The 18,606-nt window shown below is 53.6% G+C and overlaps 2 protein-coding genes across 4 annotated transcripts in view; one reads left to right on the plus strand and one right to left on the minus strand.

Moving 5' to 3' along the window:
- The window catches only part of TARDBP (TAR DNA binding protein), an 8,757-nt gene extending 509 nt beyond the window's left edge, over positions 1–8,248 (plus strand). Inside the window, exons 2-7 of one of the 3 annotated variants that reach the window (XR_001145257.1) lie at positions 583–968; positions 2,706–2,869; positions 3,342–3,482; positions 4,083–4,253; positions 4,624–5,819; positions 6,549–8,248. Coding sequence is in view for 2 of the 3 variants with exons in the window: in XM_012722550.1 (XP_012578004.1) it covers positions 731–968; positions 2,706–2,869; positions 3,342–3,482; positions 4,083–4,253; positions 4,624–5,154 (1,245 nt within the window). In the remaining variant the exon portion in view is untranslated. Of the gene's footprint in view, positions 1–582; positions 969–2,705; positions 2,870–3,341; positions 3,483–4,082; positions 4,254–4,623 lie in introns of all 3 variants that reach the window. The other 2 variants (XM_012722550.1, XM_004678505.2) reach the window with 2 other exon arrangements.
- Positions 8,249–8,917: 669 nt separating this feature from the next.
- MASP2 (mannan-binding lectin serine peptidase 2) overlaps positions 8,918–18,606 on the minus strand; it is a 10,038-nt gene continuing 349 nt past the window's right edge. Inside the window, exons 2-11 of the mRNA XM_004679317.2 lie at positions 18,150–18,340; positions 17,809–17,986; positions 17,173–17,304; positions 15,500–15,696; positions 15,252–15,399; positions 14,276–14,394; positions 12,936–13,014; positions 11,418–11,552; positions 10,853–10,927; positions 8,918–9,746 (exon numbers count right to left, since the gene is read on the minus strand). Of these exons, the coding sequence (XP_004679374.1) occupies positions 8,983–9,746; positions 10,853–10,927; positions 11,418–11,552; positions 12,936–13,014; positions 14,276–14,394; positions 15,252–15,399; positions 15,500–15,696; positions 17,173–17,304; positions 17,809–17,986; positions 18,150–18,340 (2,018 nt within the window). The 3' untranslated portion in view covers positions 8,918–8,982. The remainder of the gene's footprint in view (positions 9,747–10,852; positions 10,928–11,417; positions 11,553–12,935; positions 13,015–14,275; positions 14,395–15,251; positions 15,400–15,499; positions 15,697–17,172; positions 17,305–17,808; positions 17,987–18,149; positions 18,341–18,606) is intronic.

Below are 18,606 nucleotides of genomic sequence, written 5' to 3' on the forward strand. Positions count from 1 at the left end.
GCCGCCGCCTGCCGCTCGCACTGGGCACGCCGGGGCTCTGCCAACTTGGGCCTGTGGCCGCGGCCGGGCCGCGCTCAAACTCCTCCCCCGCCGTCACGCACTGGCTTCTGGGAGGTGGCGGCCGCGTCGCGAGGGACCGGTCGCCGCTGGCCGGCGCCCAAGTTTGGAGAGGCCCCAGGATGAGAAACAGAGGCGCTGGGCCTTGTTCGCGCCCCTGGCTGCGGGGTTCAGTTGTCAAGACTTTGCTGCTCGATCGCTTGCTCGGCGAAGCCGACTCTCAGCCCCGCCGCCGCCCCCGCCCCCGGTCCTCAGCCCGCGCAGCTTCCGCCCGGCCCCCGGTTACGGCCCCGGGTTCCCATCAGCGACGCTCATCTCGCTGTGACAGTTACCCGTGTGCCACCTTGCGCCGCTCGTCCCCGCCCCTCCCCCAGCGAGCCCCCGGGGCGTTTCGCGGGTGTGGTCAGTGCACCTGCTAGGAACTGGCGGTGGCTGGTAGTTACTGAACGAATGAGCTGGCCGGCGGCGGGCATCCCATTGTAACGGGGGGGCCACTGTCCTTGCTTGCCCCCCCTTCCCTTTCAGGGACTGCACCCCCCGGCCCTCAAGAAGCCAAACGTGAACATCGCAGAACAGCGACCCGACAGTGCTGCTCGCCAGCCGATTATAAGGAAACAATTTAACACAAGTGTCCATCGCTCATCTCTTTCTTCCCTTCAAGAAAAATTTTAAGATGTCGGAATATATCCGGGTAACGGAAGATGAGAATGACGAACCCATTGAAATACCATCGGAAGATGATGGGACAGTGCTGCTGTCCACGGTGACAGCCCAGTTCCCGGGGGCCTGCGGGCTGCGCTACAGGAATCCAGTGTCGCAGTGTATGAGAGGAGTCCGGCTGGTGGAAGGAATTCTGCACGCTCCTGATGCTGGCTGGGGGAATCTGGTGTATGTTGTCAACTATCCCAAAGGTTTGTTGCCACTTGGTTTTGCAGCAATGTGCTACTGGCTTGTGCCTCGTTCTTGGTCACAGGTCTCAGGTCTCGGCTTATTTACTTATGCACAGAGAGCTGGGGTGCAGGCCAGAGGTGGGGGAGGGGTGTAGGATCTTTTCCCAGAGAGAGTGGGGAGCAGAGCAGGCGGAACCACTGCAATTCACAGCTGAGGGAGCAGCTGCTGGGACAGGAGAGCCCGGCTGCGCCCTGGGGTCACTCCCTGGCTGGCATTCCCTGAGACCTAGCCCCTTGCTCCAAGAGGGCCCTGGAAGTTTTTGTTTGTTTTTTAAGCTTTACCCTTAACACTAATGTGGAAGGTGATTAACTTAAATTGGTGAAAATTACAGAACTTTTTTAAAAAGAAAACAAGGTCATCTGAGCAAACATTGTCAAGTTGGTGCCAAATTGAAGGAATAATTAAAGCTGCTTTGTAAATATTTTCCTACAGTGCCCTAGGATTTTGATTTGGTCTTTGAAGACTTACCTCCTCCTGACTCTTTCCCCATTAGTGATCATCACTGCAGTTGTGGTGGCCCAGATCTTGAATGAGCACAGTCCTGCTTACTACGCTGGGCACTGGCCTTAATCCTCTGGCATTGATATTCTAAACCTAGGAGAGGGAAAGGTGAAGACTGAGAGGGTTCCCAGCAGGGAGGTTGCTGGCGAGTTACAACTCTGATGATTTTATGATAAATTTTATTCACTTCATTTCAGGGTCTTTTAGCGTGTTGTTAATTGGTTGTCAAATTTAAAATGTCACTTAGTGATACATAGATGTAGATTTGTAAGTTGTGACAAGTGTAACAACCTGGTGGAAGATAAGATTATGAGGGATGGTGGCGCAGGGGTTACAGCACTGCAGGCGGGCCCCCTGCAGCGTGAGTTCCATCCCCGGCCAGGGAGTGACCCACAGGGCGCAGCAGCCCTCTCCTAGCCCGCCCACTGCTCCCTTCAGCAGTGTGTTTCAGTGGATCTGCCTGTTCTACTCCCCAGTGTGTCTGATGAATCCTCTCACTCCCTGTACCTCTGGCCTATACCTCAGTTCTTGGGTGCATAAATAAATAAATTAAAAAGATTATGGGGGAGTGTGCGTTGAACAGAGTATTTGGGAAATCTCTGTCCTCAGTTTTGTTGTGAACCCAAAACTACTCATAAGATGAAGTAAAAATGTTAATGGCATTTAGTTCCTCTCTCCCAAACTTTGGTTTTTAAAATTAACTTGAGATTTTCTTTTTACAAAACTAATAGGCACTGTTGAAAGTTTAGGGGAGAGAGGGGAATTTGAAATCACCCTTAAATGTTCAGCTGTAGATAAAAATTGCCAACTTTATAGTATTACACATGTTAAATTGTAGGTGTTAACTCAGTATGTTTAATAGACTCGTAAATAGTACCCACGTTTTTCTGACATGTTTTTTCCTACTTAATGTATTTTAAAGTCAAAGTGAAATAGAGTTTTGTTTTGATGTCTTTTGAGGGGAGAACATAGTTGTCAAAAATGAGGTGCACTCCCTGGACTCTGGCTGGGTAAGCACTCCCGGCCGTTCATTCAGCCCGTTCTGCCCTCGACAGCTAACATTGATTGCTCTTCGTAAAAGTTTTCAGTTTCTTGTTGAAAACAGAATCTTCGTTTCTCAATTCTGTTGACAGGCATAGTGTGTTTTAAGAAGTGTTGAATAAAGCTTTTTAAAAGGTGTCTTCTTGTTTGTTTAGATAATAAAAGAAAAATGGATGAAACGGATGCTTCCTCAGCAGTGAAAGTGAAGAGAGCAGTGCAGAAAACGTCTGACTTGATAGTCCTGGGTCTTCCATGGAAAACGACGGAGCAGGATCTGAAAGAGTATTTCAGCACCTTTGGAGAAGTTCTTATGGTTCAGGTGAACTTTGATTTCACTTTACCTGTGAAGAAGCACCTAGAGTTTCTGTTGTCAGTGACGCTGTCAGCAGAGAGTGTCATTAATGTTTTATGACGTGCTCACAGGGTGCTGACAGAAATTAGGCTTCTACTGTTTCACTTTGTGCACGCGCTGCATATCTTTATCTTTGATATTGTGGTGGCACGTTAGCTTTTTTCTTTCTAACGTGTTAATGGGAGAGTTTCCCATTGAGCTCATACGCTTTAGCTCTAACTTAGCTTTGCCTTCATTCTAAAATACTTCGCTAAAATTCTGTCCTGGGAGTTTAACTTACTGACCTAATCCCCACATGAAACCCGCTTTTGCTTTTATCTCAAAAATGACTTGGTTAAGTTTTAATTAAGCCACTGCCTCCACTTGAAACCTTGCACATTGACAAGGAACTCTGATTTGGTTGTGTGTGGTTTTGATACATTTAAGTGATCTTTTCTAGGTCAAGAAAGATATTAAAACTGGTCATTCAAAAGGGTTTGGCTTTGTTCGTTTTACGGAATACGAAACCCAGGTGAAAGTAATGTCACAGCGACATATGATAGACGGACGATGGTGTGACTGTAAGCTTCCAAATTCTAAGGTACTTTGCTTTGGTAATTTCTGCAAACTGCCTCCTTAGAAAGCACCATAAAAGAAACCAATAAACATTTTTGCAAAAGATAGTTGCAGATGTGTTTGAAAAAACCTAAGGACCTTCCAGTTTGGGGAATGTGGACTGTTTTGGCATGTGGAATGTTGTGCTGGCTTGAAATTTTTTGTTTATTACCTCTCCGCAGTAGAACTTGATTCATTTTATTCTTCCTCTTGCTACTTGTAGTGAGTTAACTATTTCTTCCTAGACAGTTGTATGTTAAAAAACAAAGCCTGTCAGAATACACTGCTCTTGTTACAAAGCCTCACTTGTTCCAAGCAAACTTAAATGAGCCTTGCTCATCTGGAATGGTATTGTCTTCGCTAGGACATTTGTCAGTTGTCGATTTTCCTGAGTCCTCGAAATTTTTAAATGTTGTTCTCCATCGGGCATGTGAGGGAAGTGCTAATGCAGAGTAACTCAGTGAGAACATGCCTGCTGTTTGGCATTTGATATAAAAGGCAGATAGATTCTGTGCTGACCTTGACATTCATGTTCTTTTCATTGCTCATGAAATTTTTCTGACGTTCTTCCTGTTGGTTTGTTCAGCAAAGCCCAGACGAGCCTTTGAGGAGCAGAAAAGTGTTTGTGGGCCGCTGCACAGAGGACATGACCGCTGACGAGCTGCGGCAGTTCTTCTGCCAGTACGGAGAAGTGGTCGATGTCTTCATCCCCAAACCATTCAGGGCGTTCGCCTTCGTCACCTTCGCAGACGATCAGGTATTTGTCTCTGAGAATTTTTAGGCAATAGCTGCTGAGCCTCTCCCAGGCAGCTGATGCCATCCTTAGCGAAGCCCTCTGGCCTCACACACCGGGAGGCGTGTGGACGTAGATAACGTGTGACACAGACTGTAGATACTCGCTTGTATCTGCTGTGCAGCTGGGAGGCTTAGCTCTCTTTGAAAAGTGAACTGAAAGGTCCTGCTACTCTTACCAAAGCGAAGGCTGTTTCAAGGGTTTAAATGCAATGAGCGTTTGTTGCTTTCTTCCCTCCAGCTTAGAGAATGGCATGAAATCTAAGTTGTATTGCTGCGTTGATGTGTGTGTCAGAGGTTTAATCTCCTTTATGTACATCCTTTATTTCTTATAGGTTGCCCAGTCTCTTTGTGGAGAGGACTTGATCATTAAAGGAATCAGCGTACATATATCCAATGCTGAACCTAAGCACAATAGCAATAGACAGTTAGAAAGAAGCGGAAGATTTGGTGGTAATCCAGGTGGCTTTGGGAATCAGGGTGGATTCGGGAACAGCCGAGGGGGTGGAGCGGGCTTGGGAAACAACCAAGGAAGCAATATGGGCGGAGGGATGAACTTCGGCGCTTTCAGCATTAACCCGGCTATGATGGCTGCGGCGCAGGCAGCCCTGCAGAGCAGCTGGGGCATGATGGGCATGCTGGCCAGCCAGCAGAACCAGTCGGGCCCGTCCGGCAATAGCCAAAGCCAGGGCAGCATGCAGCGGGAGCCAAACCAGGCCTTTGGCTCCGGAAATAACTCTTACGGTGGCTCTAATTCAGGCGCAGCCGTAGGCTGGGGGTCAGCGTCAAACGCGGGGTCGGGCAGCGGCTTCAATGGAGGCTTTGGCTCGAGCATGGATTCCAAGTCCTCCGGCTGGGGCATGTAGACAGTGGGTACGGTCGGTGTGGGCTGGCAGGAATTCAGATTTTTTAAACTCATGGTAAGTATATTGTAAAATATGTACTAAGAATTTTCAAGATTGGTTTGTTCAGTGTGGAGTATATTCAGCAGTATTTTTGACATTTTCTTTAGAAAAAGAGGAAGAGTTAAAGGAATTTTATAAGTTTTGTTACATAAAGGGTTGAAATACTGAGTGAAAGTGAACTGCTCTTGCCTGACGGGTAAACCAACACACTACAATTGCTATCAGAAGGTTTCTCCTGTAATATTTTATCCCTGGACTTGTCAAGTGAATTCTTTGCATGTTCAAAATGGAAACCATTGATTAGAACTACATTTTCTCCTTGTTTTTAATTTGAGCCCCCACCATACGGATTTTTTCCTTAGGGAAATCTCCCTTTTGGAGATCATGGTCTCCTGATGTTCGGTTCTTTGTTTTTTTTGTTTTGTTTTCTTTTTTAACACTTGTCTCCCTTCATATACAAAAGTACAATATGAAGCCTTCATTTAATCTCTGCAGTTCATCTCATTTCAAATGTTTATGGAAGAAGCACTTCATTGAAAGTAGTGCTGTAAATACTCTGCCATAGGAACACTTCTGTCTACATGCTTTCTCATCCAAGAACTCGCCATCGCGCTGCGTCTTTGACGGTGGGTGCCCCATTTTTATCCGCTACTCTTTATTTCATGGAGTCGTATCAACGCTGTGAACGCAAGGCTGTGATATGGAACCAGAAGGCTGTTTGAACTTTTGAAACCTTGTGTGGGATTGATGGTGGTGCCGAGGCATGAAAGGCTGGTATGAGCGAGAAAAGGAGAGAGCGCGTGCAGAGACTTGGTGGTGCATAATGGATATTTTTTAACTTGGGCGAGATGTGTCTCTCAATCCTGTGGCTTTGGTGAGAGCGTGTGCAGAGAGCATTGATAGCAAATAATGTACGAATGTTTTTTGCATTCAAAGGACATCCACATCTGTTGGAAGACATTAAGTGAGTTTTGTTCTTAGGTAACCCACGTTAGCTGAATGTGTTAAGTGAAATGATACTTGTACTTCCCTGCCCCTTGTCAACTGCTGTGAATGCTGTGGTGCGTGTTCTCCTCTGTCACTGACCTGTAAGTGTGGCGATGTGAACTGAAGCTGATGAGCTGAGAACATGGACTGAGCTTGTGGTGTGCTTTGCAGGAGTACTTGGAAGCAGAGTTCACCAGTGAGCTCCGGGTGTCTCAAAGAAGGGTGGAAGTTCTAATGTCTGTTAGCTCCCATAGAATGCTGTTTGCTGCAGTTCTGTGTCCTGTGCTTGGATGCTTTTTATAAGAGTTGTCAATGTTGGAAATTCTTAAATAAAACTGATTTAAATAATATGTGTCTTTGTTTTGCAGCCCTGAATGCAAAGAATTCATAGCAGTTAATTCCCCTTTTTTGACCCTTTTGAGATGGAACTTTCATAAAGTTTCTTGGCAGTAGTTTATTTTGCTTCAAATAAACTTATTTGAAAAGTTGTCTCAAGTCAAATGGATTCATCACCTGTCATGCATTGACACCTGATACCCAGACTTAATTGCTATTTGTTCTTGCATTGTCCAAAGTGAAAAAAAAAATTTTTTTTAATCTAGTTTTTCATGAGTCTGGGTGACCGCACCTAAAATGGTAAGCCACAGCGCCCTCAGCCTTTTCTCAGCGCCTCTGCGCATTTAGCTGATGTTCTGTTCCCTTGGCCTGTGTAGATCTCTGTTGGGAAGTCATGCTTTCTAAAAATACTACTGGAGTGGGCAAAACGATGTTAATTATCTTCAAATGCTTTGTAGCAAAGCATATCAACTGAAAAGGGAAGATCTGCGTCTTCTTAGTTTGGGGTTTGAAAAGTGGAATTAATTGCAATAGGGATAAAGTGGAAGAAACCACAAATTTTCTTGTGCCTGAAATCCATTAAGAAGCCTGAGAGCTTTAAGCACTAGCGGGGTGGGTGGTCTGTCTGGACGTGTTAAGTGAAATGGGCCTTGTCCTCCACGGCAGGGCTGGAGTCATGTCGACAGTCGTTTACAAAACTCAGATGAGACACTCACCATGCGCTGTTAAATATGTAATAGCAATAATACTGGTGCTGTTGTGCTTTCATGTAACAGTGGAGCTCATTTTCTAATTGGAAGAATGTAACCGTTCTGTGTTGATGGTTTCCCTGATGCCCTCATCTAGTTAGATTACGGTAAATAGGCTGGTCATTTTGCAAGTCGCTGTCATAAACATCTGTAAATGATGTCTTCCTGAGACTTGTGATCGCCACCTTGTCTCGTTACTCAGTTTCCTCTGTAAAGGATCTTGCGTTGTTTTAATTTTTTTCTGCATCAGAATTGCATGATTTCCAAACCCTGTACCATCTGAATTTTGCATTTTAGCACTTGCACTATTACTCAGCAGCAGTAACATGGTAACACTTAAAATGGTATTCGGGGACCTCCCAAGACTAAACTGACCAGCCTGCAAGGAGCCCAAGGGTAAGTTAACTTGTCGATGGCATGGTTTTACTCCCTTTTACACTTGTGTAAATTTAGTTATTGGTCACAGAAGGCTTTCATTGTTGAGTAGCCTCCTAGTAACATGTTGACGGTACTACACCATTGTGGGTATCTAATTTTACCTTAAAAAAAAATAACTGAAATTTAGAAGTAAACTATTTGGCAAATATTTGTTTTACAGTCTATTTGGTCATCCTAATGCATTCATTCTAAAAAATTTTTTTGAACCAATTGAATAAAATTTTGTTGCCACCACAGTTTAGTGTCTGGAGTCTTACTGGAAAAATTTCTTTTTCATATGTGACAGAATTACTGGAACGTTAGCTTTAAAAAGTCTCTCAGGAAATTGTATGTTCAAAAGAAATTAGGCCAAAACTCACAATGAATTTTTACACAGAATGGTGACTGACTACAGTGAAACTTGGTTAAATGTTAATGATTGAAAGTGTTAAGGGAGGAATCCTCAACTAGAACTAAAATTCAATGAGGTTTTTAAGTCAGCTGGAGTGTTGTCCCTAGGAAAAGGTGGTCACTGGTTGAGGTCTGCTGTGGTCTGGATCATTTCTGTTGTGCGGAAGTAGGGGTCACGCCTTGTGGATCCAGGAGAGGTGTGTTCAGCTTCCATGCGCCAGCCGCTGTGTGGCCTGGCAGCTGTTGGAAGTGTGCCAGGTATCTGGTGTTCGTGAGAGGAAAACTACCGATTATTTATAATTTCATCACTTCTCATGTCCTGTTTGACCTGACGGAAGTGACACATTTGATCGAGCCGGCTTCTGATTTTGTTGAATGCCTGGGTGATTTCCAAGCACTAGGAACATTCCTGCAGCTAAACGCGTCAGTTAACTAGGCCAAAGAGCTGGTGTGCTTTTAAAAGACTTGAAACGGTGGCAAGTTTTCCTTTAGAAATCTACAGTGACGTGCTGCTGTTCATGTTCTGCCGGTTGAGTAGTGAAGCCACCTCATGACCCTCCTGTTTAACATGGAGACCTGCCATTACCAAGGCCGAAGTGGCCGTGTTTCCGGTTTCTTACCCCAGAGCCGGTGCTGCTGCCCCCCGTGAAGCTCCCGTAGAGATGAGCGAGGGTGGACGCGGCGGCAGTGAGTGGCCGCTGGCCAGAGCGCCGCCCTCCAGGGGATGCAGTGAGGCGGGGCGAGTCTGCGGTCAGGCCGGGGTTAGGCTGGGGCCGGCTGGCTCCGACCTCCCCGGGCCGCGCACCAGGGGTGCTGCGCGGGCGCTTGGAGACGGAAATGACGTACTAAAGGCCGCAGGTGACGGAAATGACGTACTAAAGGCCGCAGGTTAAAAGTTGTTAGTGATGTTCTCGATCCAGGGGATGTAGTTAGTGACTTTGGTGTAGACCCCATACTGGCCTGCCTCCCCGCAGTTCAGGGAGCCCCAGGACACGATCCCCCCCACAAACCACCTGTGTGTCGTGTTGTCCAGGAACACGAGCGCCCCGCCGCTGTCGCCCCTGCAGCTGTCCTTGCCCCCGCGCTCCGCGCCGGCGCACAGCATGTTGGCCGTCACCCGGGCCGTGGGGTCGCGCCGCCTCGCATGGGCCGCGGCGCACGTCTGCTGCTCCACGACGGGTATGTCGACAAACTGGAGGTTCAGGGCGGGGAAGCCCCGCTCCGTCACGCCCCACCCCGAGACGGTGCCCACGTCGTCCGGCCTCATGAAGGCCTCGGCGGCCGCGCCCGGCAGGCACACGGGCAGGACGTTGCTGCTGACGGCCACTGGGCGCTTCAGTTTGATCAGGGCAACGTCGTGATCGAAGCCGGCGCCGTGCGCGTAGCCCTCGTGTATGAACACGGCCTCGGCCTGGGCCCGGGTGTAGTGGGGCGACCTTCTCTTCAGGGTGCCCATCCTGATGTCCAGGGCGGAGGCGTCCTCCCTGCGCCCGTAGACGGCGTGCGCGGCCGTCAGGACCCAGCTGTCGCGCAGGAGCGCGCCCGCCGCGGTGCCCTCGCCCAGGAGCAGGACTTGCCAAGGGAAGTCGCCGGCCTTCGCCAACTGCCCTCCGAAGACGCGGCCGCGGGTGGCGCGGGCTGATCGGCCACACACTGGGGGGAAGCAGACAGCGCCGTTGCAGAAACTGGGGGGTGGGGGCGCCACCCCATAGCTGCACTGGTCGGGCGGGTGTGGTAGCAGCCAACACGTGCACCCCGCGGGCGAACCAGCGCTCCCCACCAGCGATCGCCACCAGCGATCGCGCTCCGCCCCTCGGAGAGCAGTGCGGGGAACGGGCTTCTCGGAGCCGCGGCTCTCCGGAGCCCCGCGGCCTACACGGCGGGGATAACCCGACTCCGGAGGCCGCGAGCTGTCCGACACGGGGCCGGCCGCCGGCAGGGCTCAGGCCGGCCCCTGGCGTCTGGCTGCCCCCCTGTGGAGTGGGGTGCAGTCCTGTGCGCAGAACTTCAGGCCACGGTTTCGCGGCTAGGGTGTTGCACTTGGCAGCCAGGAACCTTCGAGTTCAGAATGCCGTTTTGGGCTGCTTGATTCTTCTCAACACTTGAGTTTTACTGAATATTGCTAACTAAAATTATTTATGTAGCAGATGTTTCTTGTGACAGAATGTGTATATTAAATTTTACAAATGTTGTGTCAGCTAAAATACAGGTTAAAATTAAGCCAAACAACACAAGGGTAATGAATATATTATTACCTTTCTGCTTTTTTTTTTTTTTAAATAGCTCTACGCAACTCTATCTTTAGAGCGAGCCAATTCTGGTTAAAAAAATTTTAAGTACTATTAGAAGGCAAATTGCATTAATGTTTAAAAACCAGATGTCATTGAAAACAATTGCTTAGGGAAATAATGAAGTTATTAGCTTTGGGTTTTAATAGCATTTTTACGGAGAAGAGGGGTAACTCAATAGAAGAGCTCATGTTTATAAATGCACAAGTGGTTCAAGATAATTTAAAAAATCATTTAGTTTTTTATGTTCGCCTAGTTGTAAGGTCAAAAATAATCAAATGACTGATGCAGTCAGCACCTACCAGCTCTCCACGTGGAAAGGGGGTAATGAGAACGACCAGATTTGGAGCTAATAACTCGGTCTAGCAGAGTGCCCAAGCTCCCTTCTGCCTGGGCAGCGAAAGCTCCTTTCTGCCTCCTGCCCACTCTCCCTTTCCATCAATTACAGGCCTGTGTAAATGTGTCCATTACCCGGCTCACAGGTGGGGAGCGAGGTTTCTCCTTTGGAGCTCGTCCAGAATCCATCAGCCTCACACACGTATTTACCTGCAAATCATCGGAAAAGCAAAAGTGTTTAACTGTATGTGTGAGGTGGTGTCATTTGCCGAGCACTCCCTTGGAAAATGTTGATTCTTGCGCTTCCTTGGGAAATGGGGGTCTGAAGTAACCATTTTACATGATTTCATAAACAGGAGGCCTCTGCATTACCATGTTTGCTTGCAAAGTAGAAACCTTTTAGATGTGTAACTTGAATATGTATCAAGATCTCAAGTGCTTAATGATAAGGTTTTGACTTGTTAAATTAAACCATTTGGAATATATTGTGTGTTTGTAGTAGTCATTTACTAGATAAGATCTGTTTTCAGATTCTTGCAAATTGACACTAAAGTCTCTTCAGCTGTAATATTTCACTTAGCAGGTGGGAGAAATGCCTTTTAATCTCCTGTCCAGCCGCAGCCAGAAACGTTGGTTAGAGATGATCTCCAGATCCCGAGCTGGGGTCCCGCAGCGGCCCCCCGGCATTTTGCTCACTCACCGTTGCCTGCCGCCATGGTGTAGAAGGTCTCGTTGCAGCGATACTGAATCTCGGCCTTGTGCGTGGTCACCTCAGGGCCAGTGATGTAGTCCACGCGGCCGTTGGGCAGGTCATCGGGAGGCCCGCAGTCGACAACTGGTGGACAAGGGAGGTGGGGTCAGCTTGTGCTCGGGGAGCCTGGGGGGGGGCGGGGGGAGCTGTCTCCTGAAGCGGGGGTGCGAGCAGGTGAGGCACTAAGGATGACTGATGCGAAGGCACCTTCTGCCCCTGCTCCCAAGTAAAGGACTAGATCGAGGTGAGGTTTCTGGGGGAGACCCGTGTGTCTGGGCCGAAGGGGGACTTCCTGGCAGCCTCGCTTGGGATATGAAGGCCTCTGCTCGCCTCACACCCTGAGTGGCGCGGTTGGCCTCGGCTGGAGCCGCACAGGCAGGGACCAGTCATCCCTTTCATAGACCTTGTGCCAACATACCCTGCACTTGAGCTAGAATTCACACCTGTCTCAACATGACGAATGAGAAGCAAGCAGTGAGTGAGACCGAGTTCTTACCGTCTTCAAGCCACAGCCCTTCGCTGGGGACATCAGACTCTCTGTGATCACTACTGTGGGCTGGCGGATGCGGCCCGCACCAGTGCCCTGCTGTGCTGACCCTCAGGGCAGCTTGATCTCGGCCTGCCATCAGAGGTGCCCCGCGACAAGGGCTGAAGGGGTTGAGAACCCAGCCCTGACTCCAGCGCACCCGTCTGCTCTCACTGGTGTTTGACCAAAGCCACAGTCTTAGCAGTGGGGACGCAAATTTTTGAAATTAAAATTCCCCTAGGAATTCTGCAGAAACCCTTGCACAAAACACACATCCAGGGTGTTCACTAGACAGACCACTTGGGGTCCCAACAGGTTGTGCGTGGGGCCTGGGTGAGGACACAAGGCAAGCTGAGGACAAGCACCATGAAGCCACAGTGGCACTTTCTGGAGCCATCTGTCATCAGGCAGCATGTGACAGATGGTGAGATGTTAGTATGTGGCATAGGAAATTGACCCCAAGTTACTAGGGCTTAGCTTGGGGGTTTGGCAGGGAGAGGCTTTATATTTTGTAGTTTACAGTTTGCATTCATTTCATATCTGGGAGAATTGTTTAAAATCAGATCCGTGTTTTCTCAGTTCAGAAGTAATTAAGTGCACCCCGGTTTGGTGCACACACAGGCCCCCCTCACTCAGGGTAGAGTGCCATGTTCTCATGAGACACTTGATAGGGGCATCTGCCAAGATGATAACTGACGACACTTGTAAGCTGAGGTTTCGGGGTGCTGGTAGTTTGCTCCCCGTGTCTCCTGGGTATTTATGTACTTAGTATTTTTGAAGATGACTTTTCTAAAGCAAATACTTTTCCTAGTACCTTGGTTCCCTTTTAGCCTCTTGAAAGAGTGGGTTAGAGGCTGGGGAAGAGAGGTAGATTGGGGGTCAAGCCCTAAAAATCAGCGGACAGAGACCCGAGGCATGGGAGGCGCAGCTGCGTGACCTACTGCTGCACTCTGGCATCGGCCGGTCCCAGGAGCCATCTTTCTGACACACGGCCACAAACGATTTCAGGGGCAGCTGGCCCTAGGGAGGAAGCAGACGATGAGTCTCTGAGTCTCGTCTCCATGAAAATGCTCCCCAACACCGCCCCACGGCCGTTCCACCATGCTCCCAAGGCTTGAGGCACCCCAGCCCCGTGCACCCTGCTGGTCCCGCCCTCCACCACCTCTGCTACCTCAGCCTGTGCCTCCAGCCTCTGGGCTTGCTGCCCTGGGCTCCACTTTAATCCCGCCTCACCACTCCCTGCTGGCACCTCCCCGGCCCCCATCCTTCTACGTGGCCCAGGGTACCAGCCAAAGTTTGGGGGGAAGGTTTCCCTGAAGGTGCAAGGGGTTGAACCTCCACACTACAAAGCTCTCTGCAGCCCCTGCAGTGTGGGTTCGATCCCCAGGCATCCGGGAGGGACCCCCAGGGCGCAGCAGACCCCTCCTGTCTCCCTGCTGCTCCCCTCGGCAGTGTGCCTCAGTCCATCTGGCTGCTCTGCTCCCCGCTCTGTCTCTGAGGAGCCTTCTCTCTGCCTGTACCCCAGCTCTTGGGAGGAAAGGGAGGAGGCCAGCCTGAGCAGGCAGGCGGGACCGGACAAAAACCCTGCAGCCACTAGAAACAGCTCCGGGGGCTGTAGACAGAGCTCCTGCCCCTCCCAAGAAGTCTGCAAGGTGAAGAAAGTGTCTCCCTTTTTCTCCTTAGTTTGGCCACTTGCAGGCCAGGACCACATAGCTTCTCATTTCAATGTTATTACTTTTTTGCCACTGGGATTTGGTGACAATTTTGAAGAACATAAAAAAGGCGTGTTGATCTTACCTGTGCTTCTAAAGCAACTCACTAAGCATCTTTTGAAATTACCCCTCCACTCCCTGAGCAGCGGTCACTATTTAAAAACTTTGCGCAACATACTATTTCCAGGGCCTTGTAATTCTTTGCCAGCCCAGGGGTTGTTTCAGGTCCAGGGTTTGACGGGGCTAGTGTAATGGTCGGTGCCATCGCTGCGGGCAGCAGGGACACGAGGTGGCCTGGAGGGCTGCGGCAACGTGTGGACACGGAAAAAGCGCTTAGTGCCACCACCAGCCTTCAGAAACAGCCCCGCGGGCGCGGGGAGCAGCTTTCCTAAGAATAAATTGTCCATCGTCCTTCTCAGCAAACTCAGCTCTTTGATTTTTACTGTTTAATCGTGAGGTGAAGATACCACCTTGCTGACAATAGCTACTTTCCCACTTGCCTTTCACATTTGCGGATTTAAATCTGCAGCCACCTCAGAGCCACGCGCTGGCCCAGCTCAGGGCCTCACCTGCAGCAGCTCATAGCCCCTGTCGCAGGTCACGGCCACGCGGTCCTTCAGGACGTAGGCGGCTTGCAGCGGCGAGATGTGGCCGTTAGGTGGCGCCACTGGATCAGGGCAAGGCTGAGCTGCGGGAGGGCCCAGCTTAGCGGTGCTCAGGCCGCGGCAACCCGCGGCTTTCATCACCGACCGGAGGTGCAAGGGACGCGTGCAAGGGACGCGCCCCAGTGCAGGGTCCTCACGACTGAAAGCCAAGCGCGGCCGGACTCGGTGGCTCAGGGCTCGCATCGGGCTCTGCTTGTTGCCCGTTGCCCGGGCTTGGGCCACAGCACGTCAGGACAGGCAGGCGGGAGGGGGACAGCCCCCCCGCGGGGCCCCTCCCCGCCGGAGCCTCCCAAGGCCGCTGAGCCCCCGAGGTGGAGGAAGCCAGCCCCTGGGTTCGGGGTCGCGATGGGGTGAGGGAGCCCGGGCAGGGCCAGGCCCGGGGCCACCCGCGCGGGGTCCAGCCTTCAGGGAGGCCGCCACCCATTCTGCCCCTGCCTGGGCGCTGTCACCCGCAGGCCTCCCCCTCCGCACGTGTGGTCATCCCCTGAGTCCCTTTTTCTGGCCAACAGCTGGCCTCTGTGGCTGGGGGGTCTCTCCAGCCCGCGCAGGCCAAGGCACAGCCCAGGGACCCGGAGCCCAGCACCAGCGGCGTCTCCTCAGTGACCCCTCTCAGACTCGGCTGAGCCCCCAGAAACCTCCTGCTCCCAGTGCCCAGCTCTGGCTGGCGAAGCGCCGCCCTCCTGCCAGTGACTCTCATCAAGGGGTCCTGCCTTGCCGCCCCCCTTCCTGCCAGTTTATTAGGGACCACCCAGGCCCCTAAGGGGGTCAAACAGAACCGGTCCCTCTCGGGGGAAAACATCTCACTGTGCAGTGACCGGTCCAGCTGCCACCACTGGAGGGCTGAGGTGGCCGCCGGGGGGGTACGGTTGGGGGCTCCCACCTGTGCTGCTATAGCGGATCTTCCAGCCCGTGTGGCCCCCCGAGTCATCGGTGACAAAGGTGACGTTCACGGTGTGGCTCTTGGTCTCGATCCTGCCCGGCAGCTCATCCCCACAAAATGGGCCCAATTCCTCTTTGTCTGTTCGGATCTGAGAACAAAGCGGCCCTGTCACCCCAGATCCCACGGGTGCCGGCCCTGTCACCCCAGATCCAGCGGGTGCCGGGAGACTTGGGGCCTGGAGAACGGACCTTGAGGGAGTCGTAGGGGCACTGGGTGTCGGGGTGTGCCTCCACGTTAAAGGACTCCACGAAGTCTAGGGTGATGCTGAACCCCTCCTCCAGGAGGATGCTGTAGGTGCAGCGGGAGAGTTTGGGGTACGGCTGTGGGTATTCGGGACTGCTGAGCACCCCAGACCTGCCACTGAAGACCTGGCCAGAGCACAGGGCTGGGAAGAGGGAGGGCAGGGAGTGAACCCACAGGCACCCCTGGAGACCAGACACCCCAGCCCCTGGCTGAAGGACAGTGTAGGGAGGGGCTCTGGCTTCCGGGCTGTACCTGAAACATGCAGCACCGGGGGCCCCCACTCACAGCCCCAGAGAGACTGGGGCCCTAAGCTGAGGCTCCTGGCTGGGGAGTCCTGGGCCAGGGTCACGAGGCCAGAGCTGGGAGCAACACAAAGTGTCAGACTCTGCTGCAGGACCCTAAAAACGGGTACTCTTTGCACCCCGGAATTCAGGGAGGAAGGAGGGATCTCCTTGAGCTAAGGGCCTCTCACTGCCCAAATCACGTCACAGGCATGGGCTTCCCAGGAGGGGGCCCTGAGTGGAGGGACAGGCAGGGTCCTGGCTGTTCACTCTTTGGGTTGCATCACCGAGGGGGCCTGTGGAGGTTGGGGGGCCACCCGCAGAGTGCGTGTTGGCACTGGAGGTGTCTGGGAGGTGAGGGTTCCTGCCTTGCCTTCGCCTTCCTTCAGGGTCAGCTCCCAGGAGAGGGAAGAGGACCACCCTGGACATGGGGGCCAGAAAGGGGCCGGCTGCGCCCTCTGAGTCAGCTCCCCCCGCAGGAGGCAGGGGCACCCTCAGGATGAGGGGGCCAAGGATGCTCCCCTCAGCCCCTGGGACCCAGGGGGGGCCTCAAGGGGGTCAGCGCCCTTCAGCAGAGGAGCCTTCGGCAGGCCAGGGCTTGTGGGGGGGGAGGGGAGAGGCGGGGCCTGTCCCTCCCCCACCCCGCCCCTCCCCTCCAGAGAAGTGGCAGCAGGTGGGGGCGGAGCCAGTTTATTGTTAGGTCCAGGTGGGAGAATGGGGGCTGCCGCTCTCTGGCTTCCACCTGCGGGGCAGACTCCCAGGGGGGTCAGAGGCTCTCCTCTGAAAGAGAAAAGAGACAGGAAAAACAGAGGGGGTGGGGAAGACACCACGCAGGGTGTGGGGTGAGGAGGCAGGGCCCGCAAGGGCTGGCTGGGCTGCCCACTTCTCCCCAGGCACCACCAGGTTTCCTGTCCAGGTACCTGGCAGGATGGCAGACTGGGGTGGGGCGGGAGGTGGGCAGGGAAAGGAGGCCAAAGGGTGGCCTTGCTGGGCACAGGTGGCTGAGGGTGCCCTGTCTCCACACTGAGTTTTCCAGAGGAAAGTTTTGGGGAGGCAGGGCTAGTGTCCCCACACCCCTGACAGCCCTGGGGAGGCAGAGGGCTGTGAGGGGCCAGAGCTGCCCAGCCAGGGCCACGGGGTGGGGGAGGGGAGGGGAGCTCGCAAGTGGGAGCGGCAAGGGAGGAGGGTGGGCAGGGCCCGCAGGGGCTGTAGTGGGAGTCCAGCGAAGGGACCGGCCAGCACTGGCCCAGCCAGCCTGGGGACGGGTTGCGGCCCCTCAGAGCCGGGCAGAGTGGCTGGGCAATTCCTGGGGCAGGGTGGGGGCTGGGCGCCCTTACCTGAGCAGGTGCGCTTGTTCTGGTGGAGAATGTAGCCCACCCGGCAGGAGCAGTAGAAACCTCCCAGGTGGTTGTGGCAGTGGTGGTCGCAGGTGGGGGGGTCCCCCGGGGGCTGCAGGCACTCGTCAATGTCTGGGGCGGGACAGGCCATCAGCAGGGCAATACTGCGGGCTGACCTGGGGGCAGGGCAGCTTCCCTGCCATGCCACCCTTGAAACGCCAACTTCAGGTTAAGTGTCCTGCCAGGTCACCCAGCCCTAGGGCTCAGCCAGCCGCTGAACCCCAGGGAGGCCCCTGAGGCCTGGTTGTTGCCTCCAGGGGCCACAGAGAGGCTGAGCCACTTGCCCAAGGTCACAGGCCCACACAGGACCATGGCCTGAGACCAACCTGGGCCTGGAAGCCTAGGGCCGCCCCTCCCCAGCTGCGCCCCCTCTCTGGGCCTGCCTGGGGCTGTTAGGGCCTCGCCTTGGGCGGTAGCCAGTCTCGCCCCCTCCCGCTGGCTTGGCAGGAATTTGGCCAGGGAGGTGGGGAGGCCCCAGGGGCTGCTGGGACATTCCCCGCAGCTGTGGCTAATCTCAGCCCCACCTAATCTCAGCCCCACCGGGCCGGCTCACCCTCCCCCACCGGGCCGGCTCACCCTCGGCGGCATAGAAGGCCTCGAAGCCGGAGAAGGGCTTCTCGTTGGAGTAGTCGGAGCGGAAGGTGACGTCCAGGCTGGGGCCCGGAGAGTAGAAGGTGTCGTTGCCCGGGGCCCGCTCCGTGTCTGTGCTCTCCTGCCCGCACAGCGTGGCCAGCACCCTGGGCCCGGCGCTCAGCTGTGGGGTCGGGGGTCACTGGAGGGCGGCAGGCCCCAGCCTGCCCTCCCACCCGGCTGTGGCCCGCTCTGCTCCGGGGCTGCTGTCCCTCAGCCCTGGCAGGTCCTTGGGGAACGACCCCCCGCCAGCCCGAGGGCGTCCGGCTGCCCCCTGACCCCGGCACCTTGACAAAGTCGTACTCGCAGCGGTAGGAGGGCTCCAGGTGGAAATGGGTGAAGTAGACGCGCAGGCGGTAGCCGGGGGGTGCCCTCAGTGTCCAGCGCTGCTCCTGGTTGTTGGGGTACTCCCCTGGAAATCTCGGGGACGCCAGGCGCCCAAACACTGGCTCAGGCCACCTAGAGTCTTGGAGAGCAGCTGAGAATCCCCCCAGCAGCAGGAGGATCCGCAGCCCGAGGGCAGGGCCCGGGCAGGTGAGGCCTGGGGGCCTGTTCTTACCCCTCATCGCTGCTGGGGAGGTGCTGGGGGCTCCCACACACCTCATGGCAGGCCTGGCCTGGTCTGGAGCCCCAACTGCCTCACCTTTGATCTGTTTGTCCAGGGCCTGGCCCTGCCCCCAGCCTCCCACCCCAGGGTTCCAGGCAGGAGGAGGACTGGCCTTTCCAGGAAGCCAGAGCCTGAGC

Source organism: Condylura cristata, unplaced genomic scaffold (genome assembly GCF_000260355.1).
Source record: "Condylura cristata isolate star-nosed mole 26May11 unplaced genomic scaffold, ConCri1.0 scaffold00008, whole genome shotgun sequence".
Lineage (NCBI taxonomy): Eukaryota > Metazoa > Chordata > Mammalia > Eulipotyphla > Talpidae > Condylura > Condylura cristata.